The following is an 11832-nucleotide window of genomic DNA, read 5'->3' as shown; positions in this document are numbered from 1 at the left end:
GACCTGAGTACTTATCTAGCAAGACCAGCCAGGGCATGCTAGCGACAGACGGACTATGCCCAAAGAAGCTAGCGGATTCGGCTGGCCAGTGCAGCCTCCGTCATCTCATCTTCATCCAATGTCTCTCTCCCCCACACCCCATAGTCACCGAACACGTGAATAATAACGCTTGTCTCCCTCTATCTACGGACACATCTGTCTCGTGCTAGATATTTTGGGATTCTTTCGATGCACGCTGCGAGTCATCGTTTACTGCAATGCCACCTAGGGCACACTGTCCGCAGCCAAGGAGATCGCGTGCGTTTCGAATAGCTCTGTTTGCAGCCATAGTCGAGCGGAGTTTCGTTTTCTTTGCCTATATGCGGTAGGCTGGGAAACGTGAAGTAGGGTGCTCGTGAAGCAGACAGCTGCCGATATCGCATGATAGCGCTGTCGACTGGTAAATATATTTTCGTATCTTTCACTCACAGTAAGTCGTACATCGATTGTCGTCTTCTGCTCCAAATTTTGTACCTGGAGGTGATATGTGAATGCTCATGCCCCACGTCTCTTGGCTGAAATGTTGATTGATCATTCTTGAGCTTTCACTATCACTCGACACTGATTGGTCGCTGTGACAACAAGCACTCACTTTAACACAACCCACATACGGAACAGAATTTCATTGAGATATCATCACCAGGATCGCTCCTTTTCTTCGTTCATAGCACGGCAGTCCTTTTGAAAGATCATCAGTCCGATCATGCCCTCACTGAAGGACCTCAACTGCGCGATCGAGCTATCGGAAAGTCAACAGGCATTGCAGGAGTTCGGTACTACGTACGGCGATAGTTTCGTCGAAACCTTCATTCCCGTACCCAGCAAGCCACAGACCTTCTCGATTCACCTTACATCCAACAAGTTCATCGCTCCTGGCGTTGCAATCTTTGTCTACGTCGACGGAGTTTACCAGTGCAACCGCAACAGGCAAGACTTGAAGCTTCGGAAGCCTTTAGATAGCCGCTCTCTTGTCGATTTTCGCGTACGTCAGAAGGAAGAGAGGCAGGATGATGGCTCGATGGTTGCACGCGAGTGGGCCTTTGACAAGCTCAACATCGGTAAGTTTTGCGAAGACTCCACAAAATCGCAACCTGCTGACTAGTCACAGCGTCAGCAGATGATGCGCCAGATCTGTGTTCACCAGACGTCCTCCAAAACATAGGATGTATCGAAGTCGTCGTCCTACGGTGCGCTGGAACACGAAGTGCCAAGTCTGCCTCGACGATGAACTTTGACGGAGCAGGAGATTACCCTAAACATCTCTATGACTTGGATGACACCTCTTCTCCATCCAATGAAAGGTCCATGTACGATGATCGGGGCTCCTTCTTCGCTCCCTTTGACAATGGCCGCGGCCCACCACCTCCAACTTCGTCTTACCACCCACCTTACGTGGAAACCGCCCGCAGCCAGGAAGGCTCAACATCGAGAAGCCGTCGCACCGCGCATAGCCCTCATGAAATCTTCCCTCCAGCACCTATCACTCGTCGTTCTGGACCACGCTCTATATATTCTGAGGCTGTTAGTCCCCGGGCAAGGACCACGAACGATCTTTCCTTGTCTGGTGTTCAATATGGCAGCGGTCCCATCCCGCGCGACGGAGAGATATACAACAATCAATCTTCAGGTGTCAGGGCTACACAGCCCCCGCCTATGGATCCAATGTGGCTGAACAATCTTCTCGCTGCAGCAGTAAAGCAGGGGGTGGAAGAATCGCGACAGATGGATATACAGTCAGAACATCAGACCAGATACAAGATACAAAATGTTGATGCAGAGACTACAAGTCAACCACCTGGCGGATGGCCTGAATCTCCTTTGGATATCGGTCCGTCATCACGTCGCCCATCTGAGCCTGCAGCTTCGTCCTCGCGCAACCACGAAAGCGCCCACGGGTCGCAGTGGGATCAGTCTCAGGCTGATTGGAGCGAGCGAAAAGCACGGAGTAGAGCAGGCACTCGCGTGACCTGGTTCGCGACGCCGGTAGACGAGACTACGTCTTCCAATGCCGACAGGTGGACCTTGCGCGACAAAGCCGCGTCCGATTCCTGGGACACTGGAGATGCTTGGCCGGCTGACAGAGTAGCTGAGTGTGAAACTTCCAGCGAAAAGTGTAAAGCTTGGGCACCAAGCCAGCCCGGTCAACATAGCTCAGTACGCCACTCTTCTACTTCTCCCCACTCACAAGAGCTGCGAAGCTCGGAGCACGATTCGCAGCGGAGAGCACGTTCCAAATCGCGGACGAGTCATCGGCGGCGAAAGTACGAGACTGCTACAGAAGATGAAGAACAGATTGGAGGTTGGGATCATATCAAAAGGCCTTCAGACTCCGTGGTCTCGTTGAGTAGCTCAGATGCCACTATCCAGCCGTCGCTTTCTCGAAGCCGGATACACACGCCACGGCGGAGATCCAAGAGCTTCTCTCGACGTTCCAAGTCAACACAGCGCGAAAAGCAACGGAAATCATCACGACGTTCCCATCGTACACCGACTGAGGAAACAGTACATGTGAGGCCAGCGCCTGTGCCTTCAGTGGATGCAAGGTTGGCGCCGGTGGTCATGAATGCACCCATTCCTGCTACTTCGCATCATGCACAATCAAAGCCGCCTAGCACATATGCAGATCCGCCAGTCCCGGTCATGCAGCTACCAGAATGGGCTTCTCAGGTACATGATGCAACGCGCAAGCCTAGTATTGCCGCCAGTACTTTAGCACCTGCACCATACGCATCTTCGCTGAAGGATTTCGTGCAGAGCACGAAGGGCAAGATACGAGGAGGATATCGGTCGTCTTCTCCATCTTCCTGGAGTAACGATAAGAACGATGGCGCCGTAAATATGTTGTGGGGTAAGGCAACCAAGAAGGATGCTGGTTGGAGCAAGAAGAGTGATACAGGTTGGCATGGCAAGGGTTCTAGGGACAATGATAAGAAAGGCTGGTTGTCAACCGATGATGACACTTCCAATGGTTGGGCGAAGGATGATGATGACGAGACTATCAAAGTTGCTGATGGCTGGAACACGAAAGAGACCGGTTGGGGTACAACAGCAATTCCTCCAATCGAGAAGAAACACGGCAAGAACGACCTAGCCGATCTGAAATCCGCTCTAAAATCCACCTTTGAGAATCCATCAGCTCCAGAAGCAGCTTGGAAGAATCAGTCACGGGGCATTCCGCGCAACACTGCAAAGCCTGCTACACAACAGGCCACGCCTGCGCCCTTTACCACCGTCGCAGCACAGGCACCGCCACCATCAAATCAGCCCCAGCGTATGAGTAATAAAACTCTAGCCCAATACCGGCCAAACCACCCGTCCCTTTTCTCACCAATTCCAATCTCAGCTCCACAACCACATTGGCAGTTCCCACCTCCCCCATCGACTTCCATCCCTGCCAACCCAGTCTCCTCAGGCAGCACTTACATCGCCCCTGAACTCGCCCGCCTGACAATCTCTCAACGCACCTCTATAGCAAAGGGTATCGAACATGCCGTCCGACCAGGTAGAGCAACGCACTATGGTCATGCTGTGGGCAGACCGCAGTATCTAGATGGACTGGACAAACCGTATGCGGTGTTTAGGTTCAAGTATCGTAGCGTGAGTGTACTGAGAGGAATGTTCGGGCGGGCGGTGGACGATGAGAGGATTTCCTCGTCAAATCGGATGGACACGAAAGACAAAGAAGAAAAAGAAGACGGAGATAAGGAAAAGATCAAAGCTGGGTACTCACAGGACGAATTGATTACCAGGATGATGGAGTTGGAACGGAAACTCAAGAATGTTGGTGTTGGCGCTGTTCAGAATAGTAGGGAACCAAGGCGTGGTGAGGTGGAGAAGAAAAAGGAACAGCGCAGAGTTAGTGCTGCGACAGAGGGGGTAGCGAAGAACTTTACGGAACAGTGGGTTGAGCGGCACTCGAAGGATCCAACTGTAACATCCGTCCTATGAAGCGGGACCCCTTATGTAACGGGACGCCACAGCCACTTCCCAACATAACAATCTCCACAACAGGCTAGAGAGAGATAGACATTCTTAGAATAGTAGCCTTATTTTATAAATTATACCCTCTTCTAATCTCTTTTATAAATAGGCTCTGCCTAGTGTGCGATACGTTAATTTGGTGTAAGCGTCACGCGACTGCCTCACTTTTACTTGTGGTAGGTACATCGAAAGCTTATACATCTTCTCAAGAGTTTGTTGACCTACAGCCTAATATATCAATCTGCTGCGCACGACACCTTCACTCTGCCACATAATCTGCTCTTCTCCTAGACAGTCCCATTTACTGGGCCCGATGAATTTTGCTGAGTTGCAGATAGTTGTTGCTGTACTGCGTTCCTCTCTTTGACTCGATGATAGAGGCCGTAAGCTGAGAGAGAATATAGTCCTGTAGCATATACTAGAGTCAAGATGAATAGCACAACAATCTAGTTGCACACTTAGTGATAAAACTTTCTCGGGGAATGAGACATCTCTCCATACCTTAATATCGTGTTTGACCGAACTTGGAGACACTGAGCTTGCCACAACGAAAACGAGCCCAACTATATAAAATACCACACTTGCATTCAACAGCGATATTGGCGCTTGCCAGATGATAAGCTGAAGTCTGCTTGGCCTCCAAACGTCGTCCTCGCCTTGCGTTCCCAGAACTTCCCGAATGTTGCTAAGACCGTCAGGGTGGCTACCTAGCCGTGACAAGGCAACGGCTAACTGTGTAGAGGTCGCAATCGAGGCTAATGCCAAAGCCAACCCACTATACCAGACTGCTTGAATGTTGGATTGCGCATAGTACGACAGTCGAGTAAACACTGGCCAAGTAAATGACGCTGCGATTACTCCGGCAAAAAGAGCACTCTAGAGGTAGAATCTCAGTACAATATGCGACTAAGCTCAGGGGATACATACGGTGATTGAGATGGTGTTTAGCTGCACGATAGCGTTGTCCCTCCATAATGAGGTAAAGCGATCTTTTTCTTCCTTATCCCGAGCATCAAGCATGTGTTTGACTGGCGCAGACGAAACCTTCCAGGCTGCTGCTTGGAAAGGCAGGAGAAATTCGAAGAACGTGAAAATGCGACTCATGATATTGCCGTGATCTGTATACAGCAAACTGCGAATGGACAAAGTATGAAAGTCCAGCAATTAAATACGATCGGAAGAGAACAAAAACGATATACAACTCAAGAACATACCCTGGATGCATCTGCCTGCTGAGCACGGTGTGAGGCGATGCACGCACCGCCACCGCCACAATGCTTCAGAGCTCGTTTTCTCTGATCGCAACAAACCAATGCAGTAAGTCACCCTATAAAATCTACTAAGAGTCTGTTCTTATAGCAGGATCTTATTAGAGTATATCAGGTGAGGTTCAGTAGCGATGTTGGTATAAGAGGTACAAAAAGTGATCAATTACTCGGAGATTCGAGCATTCTTTCATGGCCGTCTCTGTCCAATCTGCACCGCCCCCATTGGCTGCCCCGCCTCCACCAGTTGAACCACCCTTGCGAAAATGCTCCAACCCGCAAACCTTAGGCTGACTAACGTGGCCAACGTCACTAATAAACTGACTTCGCGCTATCCGTTCTTTTACAGATACCCATCGACATCTGACATAGGGTGAGGAACGTGAAGGGAAGGGCTCAGGCAGTGACAGGCACAACACCCATGGCCAACCCAGAGGACTCAGATCTCGACGAGAGCCATGCACAAACGCACGACGTGTTTCTTAGGCGCTACACTCTATCATACTCTGCTTCCTGCCCGCCGTTTTTTCGCAGTTGGGTCTTCCTCTACGAAAATATTGTTCCAACTAGCTGGCTGTCACATTACACGTTGATTGTCGGGGACTACTACTTCGACCTCGAACGTCAAGGCTCGCTTCCCTTTGCTAGCGTTGCCAAATTTCGCTCAAGAAAGTCGAGTGACGAGGTCGAACGCCTTAACGACAAGGACAAGTGGCGTCATACGGACGAAAGGCTCGGCACGACGGCAGTATCCCCGAACACTATCAAAACAAAGCGTATGCGATTTACACTCAGCCACTTATCAGAAATGAAGTAACCATTTTCTAGTGGAGGTACAAGACAAATTGTTCCGCGAAAAAAACACTGGCGCCCAAAATTGTCTTCTGGATAACTTTAGGGAATATTCACTGCTAAATTCGAATTGTCAACACTTCATTCTCGAGTTGACTCGCAGGATAAATGTGAACTTTGTTTCAGATGATCTCGAAGAAAAGATTGTCCGCGATAGTACACGACCACGCACAGTGTGTGGGTTCTTATTGAACCTTTTCGGGTGCTTGTTGAGCCTTCTGATGTGTATGCCGTCTGGCATCCTTTCGAGAGCAATTATCTACATTACTGTGGTCGACTTCCACACTGTATACGCCATGTCCATCATACAAGACATCAGGGCGTGCAAGCAACGGCTCGATCGACTCGAAAATGAATGCCGCTATCTCCAGACAAGGAATTATCGAGACATGACATGGATGAAGCCAAAGCAGGGTAGAGTATTTCCTCACACCAACGACTACCGGATGAGTTGGCTTTACCAACACTACTTGTTGACCTCCTTGAAAGGCTCGTTTCTGGGACTCTTCGTCGGCTTAAACTTCTTGTTACAGTTAGATGCCTGGGCGGCGGTCAAGGTTGTCATGGCGATTTCCTTCGGCTATCCGATCGTCATCGGAGTACCGGCTTGCTATATCCTGGCATCCTTAAAATCGGAGAACGAAGTCACCCAGCTTTTGGAAGACGATGAGCAGAAACGGATCGACGCAGCCTACAATTTTATCACAAATTATGTGCCCTGTCACTATCGCCACCGAAATCACTGGCTATGTATTTTTCAGAAGATTGTCGGCCAGCCGACGAAAGGTCTGAAGCCATTAGCAGACTTTGTAGGCCAGGAAGTATATCAACAACCATTTGGCAGAGAGGACCTTGCGCGAGCGATTATTAGGTTCGAAGAGGAACGAACTGGAAACACCTCTCTGAGTCGGATGTATCTGGCACAGCTGATCACTTCTGGTCTGGGTCGTGAAGGGAATCCAGCTTTAGATTACATGCGGGAATGGTAAGCTGCGCGGGATACTGTCCTGCGCACCTCAAGATACACCGAAACTATATTTTGAGATCTCAATAACGGAAAGGTAGCAAGACTTCAAATGTCTTCCCTGGTTTGAGGAGAAGGCTAAGAAACAAGGGAAGAAGAACAAGGCAAGCGGGCAGGGGCGAGGAAAGGAAAGCGGACGGGATATGCGGACAGAATGTCAATGAGGGTGTGTAGAATGGAAATTAGTTTGAACTTCCCTATTTATTGGGAGGAATGAAACAGGACTCCGTGAGGAGTATGTAAAGTAGGTTGTGTATTTGTATAAAGATGAACACAAACTAAGATAGTGCCATCATGATCACAATTGAACGACATTCAACTATATTCATAAATAGTCTTCGCTAACGTATAGTAAGTTCATCCTCACTCCCATCATCCCCATCATCCATCCACTTCCGTTTCCTCGCATCCAGATTCCCCAGCGCACCGCCTAGACTCCTCCTCCCTGCGCTTTTCCCTGTAGTATTCTCCTTCGCAGGCGTCCCCTTCCTTGTCCACTCCCTCTTGACCTGTTTGAGAAAGGATTTCCGGTGAGCTTTGGACGTGGACTTGGTAGTGCCCGTTTCGCTATTGCCGTCCACATCGCGGGGTATGGGCGTTCGGAAGAGCATTGGCGTTATGATTGCGTCGTGTTTGCGTTTGAGAGATGGGGTTGTTGGGTCGGCAGGAGGGAGAAGGAGTTCATCATCGCCGATGAGGTCAAGGGAAGCATCTCTACTGCTGACGAGTGCGGTGTGCGTGCTTTGTTGGTTTGGTGGGTGGTGGAGAGATGTGCTTACGGGTTCGAAGGGTTCCTGTGATGCGACTGTTACATTGCTCGAGTCCTCTTGTGCACAATCTTTGTTGTCTTGAAAGTCAGGTATCATCTCAGCGAAAAGTGGAGATCGTTTTCGTTTGACAAGCGTTGTCGGCGAAGATAATGGTTCGGTCTTTACTGTGGCTGAAGACGCACGGGTAGGTGTCATGACGGTGTCTTGTGTTAGCAGGTCTACAGATGCTCGTGTGGGTGTCATAGCGAAATCCTGCGTCTGCGGAGTCGAAGGCAAGTCCTCTTCTAGCATGGTGTCTTCTTCATCGACAAGATCTCTTGTCTCGATGGATGGGAGTATTACATCTTGCGATGCAACTGCAACTGCGGTTGTGTCGTCACCACCGGGAGGAAGATGGTCTTCGTCTGGATCGGATCCAGCCAGGGATAACAGATCCAGCTCGTCGTCGTCGTAGTGCGAAATTGACGACAACCTGTCCTGCTTGTTTTCGTCCATCGAAACTAAGAGATCATGATGGCAATCTTCGTGCTCGGAGGAAATTGGCGTAGGTAGGTGGTGCGGTGGCTTCGAGACGGCGGGAACTTCTTCCGTGGAGACATGATCGCCTCCGTTGACAGAATCGATTGTGGGAGCTACAGAAGCGCCTTGCAAGTGTAGATCTTGATTCTTTATCAAAGTCCAACGATTGCGAAGTGCGCTGATCGGCCACCGCTTCCATTTCTCTCTGCCTCCCCAGATTACCGCCCATGAGGCACCATCTATTGTCCTCCGCTTGCTCATGTATATATCGTCTTCACGAGTGAAGTGGTATTTCGTTGGCGGGCCGCGCCTCTGGATTCCGACTCGTGGACTGCTTCTCTTGGGCTTCGTAGGCGAGCTTTCGTCTGGTCTTGTGTATAATGCCATCAAAGGTCTTTTTTCGCCTGCATCTATCGTTATAATGTCTGCGTGTTGTTCATCAACCACTTTCGCTGTAGGCGCTACGCTGTGGCTTGGAAGGGGGCTCGACTGAGCGGCTGGACATGAGTGCGGTTGTGCAGACAAAGGTGGATAGAACCATTTCGGATCTGTAGGAGGCGCCACTTTGTCACCTGTTGTTGTAGGCATAGTCGGCGTGGGGGCCACATTTGCAAGGGCTACTGGGGCATTTGGGGCATTCTGAACTTTGACCAGGGCTTGCGCCAAGTTGGTGTAAAAAGCATCTTGCGCCTCTTGACCAGCAGGTGTCTGTGGAAATTGGATATATGGTAGGAGGTTTGCGACAGGGTTTGGCGCATTTGGTGTTTGCGGTATGCCAATCTGTAGCATGGATCTTGCTGAAACGGCCGATGGGGGTGACGTAGGTTGTTGCGCGTTTGTCAGGGCAGGTTCCAGTTGTCGGTTGCTCATGTCTTGCTCTGGTGGTACAGTAGTCTTGGACTTTACCGATTGCGGGAGTGCCAATTCATCTTCCGAGTCGCCTTCGTTTGCTTCTCCTTCCTCCGAATCTCCCGGGCTGTCCTCAGTCGATAGGAACGTATCCAACAACCCTTTTCCTTTCCCATTAAGTCGACGGTCTATTCTTCGCAGATGCCCCCTGTCGACCACCACCTGGTTCGTATTAAAGTCGATTATGTCGCTCTGTGACTCGTTCATATTTCCGAACTTCTCGAATATCGACTCGAGCCGGCTTTTGAATTTTTGCTGTTGTTTCTGCTTTGCCTCTATGTATTCAGCGTCCTCTTCGCCGATCTCGGGTGATTGAAGTATGCGCATGCGCTTGTGCCGTTGTTTTTGCCTCGCCATGATGTTTTCGACATTTTCTTCGTCAATTTGAATGGATTGGAGTATCCCTGGCGACTCCATGGCGCGTGTAGGCAACCACTCTGGCAAAGGTCATGTGTACGGGGGAACGAAGAGGGCGTGGGTGGATTGGTGGGGAGTGATCGCTTTTGAGACAGTGTGTGGTACAATCAGTGAGGATGACGCGAGACGCGACGCGACTTCCTCGGCAGGCACCCGACGCCTCGACCCCACTGGCCGGCCCGCAGGTGATCGCCGTTCGTGAACCGCAACACCGTCATTCCACCAACACCTATCAACTCTACATTCTCCATCCTTCTTCAAACATGAAGGACCACGAGTCATAACAACATGGCCAACGACAAGAAGCAGACGGGCTTGGCTTGCCAGAAATGCCGGACACCTATCGACATCGACGCCTCTATTGACCAGCTCAATCCGGCAGCCTTCAAGCTATTGACCGGTACATTCCTATGTCACGAGATTACGACACATCATACTAACACGCGACAGACTCGACGGTACCAGGAGAACAAGCAGCATCAAGAATCTCGCCCAACCGCCAGTCGCGCCCACCCAACCCTCCCGAGCACCTCAAGACGTATCAAGATGCAGCCAAAGATGCCAGAAACCCTACCTTCAAACGCAACATCCAGGGCGCACCGCCTTCGGGACACTCAAAAGGCGCCCAAAACCCCGCCATGTCCTTCATCGACGTCCACATGTCCGAGTCGATGATAGACCCACCCTCCTCCACTTCCCGCAGTCCAGCTCGTAAACCACCAGCCAGCAGCGACAAGCCAAACGCAAATGACAAGGCACGGCGGAAGAGCTTCACAAACAGTCTAAGCAATGTACCAGGCGGCGCGAGCCTAGCAGATGGCTTGGAAACCACGAACCGGCTCTTCGAGATCCTCTCGGCTCGCTCCGACATCGACCACCCCATCTGCGTAGAATGCACCGACCTCCTCATCGACGGCCTCCAAAAGCGTCTCGGCGTCGCAACCCGCGAACGCGACGCCTACGTCGACTATCTCCGCCGCGCAAACACCGACGTGCCCTCTGCCGACGAAGTCAAACTCGCCGAAGCCGCCCTCACATCCGCCCGGAAAGCAGAAGCAACTGCTATAACGCAGCTCGAGGCCCTCGAGCACGAAAAGGCCGATCTTGACAACCAGCTTGCGGCTCTGGAAGCAGAGTCGCGCAGTCTTGATATCGAGGAAAGCGAGTTTTGGAAGTCACGCAACGAGTTTAATACCCAGTTGACCGAGATACAGAATGAGCGGGATGCGCTGGCCACACGGTATGCGCATGATGCGCAGGTCCTGAACCAGCTGCAGAGGAGAAGTGTGTATAATGATACGTTTAATATTACGCACGACAACCATTTTGCTACTATCAACGGCCTGAGGCTAGGAAGACTGCCGAACCCTTACGTGGATTGGCCGGAGATTAATGCGGCGTGGGGACAGACGTGCTTGCTACTTGCTACACTAGCCGAGAGACTAGGCTACAAGTTCGAAGGGTACGAGTTGTGTCCTATGGGGTCTACGAGTACGATTACGAGGCTGGAAGCTAAAGGCGGCGGGAACTCGACGACGACGACGACGGCAACCGAGTCGACGAGGAATGCAGGAGCACACGGCGCGACAAGTGCAAATGCGCCGCAAGTCTCAAAACACAGACTCGAGTTGTACTCTTCTGGCGACTTTCCCATCAACTTTGGTTTCTTGCACCGGAAATTCGACACGGCTATGGTTGCGTTCCTCGAGTGCTTACGCCAGTTGGGAGAATTTGTTGAAAACTCTGCTACTACTACCACTACTACTTCTCCGCCAGGTCAGAGTAGCCTGGCGGGTCCTGGTGGGCCCCAAGGTGTCAAGATGCCGTATGAGATTCGCAAGGATCGCATACACGATCAGAGTATCAAGTTGGCGTTGAATAAAGATGAGGGGTGGACTAAGGCATGCAAGTATACATTGACGTGCTGTAAGTACTTGCTTGCGCATGCAAATAATGTTGAGAGTATGGGGGTGAGGAGGAGGTAGAGTGAGGGGGACGGAGCAGTGAGATGTGATATAGGGAAGGGGGGGAAGAGAATGGGGATAGCAAATTTTGT

The 11832-nt window shown here is 50.9% G+C and overlaps 2 protein-coding genes across 2 annotated transcripts; both read left to right on the top strand.

Moving 5' to 3' along the window:
• Window positions 1–742: 742 nt before the first annotated feature.
• Window positions 743–3987, top strand: J4E82_009599 (uncharacterized protein; the record flags this gene model as incomplete). Its single annotated transcript, XM_051735822.1, has 2 exons — window positions 743–1097; window positions 1148–3987. The coding sequence occupies 2 exons, from the start codon at window positions 743–745 to the stop codon at window positions 3985–3987; spliced, it is 3195 nt and encodes a 1064-aa protein (XP_051584418.1).
• Window positions 3988–10064: 6077 nt separating this feature from the next.
• J4E82_009598 (uncharacterized protein) lies at window positions 10065–11761 on the top strand (the record flags this gene model as incomplete). Its single annotated transcript, XM_051735821.1, has 2 exons — window positions 10065–10176; window positions 10227–11761. 2 exons carry the CDS (start codon window positions 10065–10067, stop codon window positions 11759–11761), a joined length of 1647 nt encoding a protein of 548 aa, XP_051584417.1.
• Window positions 11762–11832: the final 71 nt, after the last annotated feature.

Source organism: Alternaria postmessia, assembly GCF_024291825.1.
Source record: "Alternaria postmessia strain BMP 2775 chromosome Unknown scaffold_95, whole genome shotgun sequence".
NCBI classification, from domain to species: Eukaryota; Fungi; Ascomycota; class Dothideomycetes; order Pleosporales; family Pleosporaceae; genus Alternaria; species Alternaria postmessia.
Note: the sequence above shows the minus strand (reverse complement) of the source record. Positions and strands in the feature narration are given on the sequence as shown.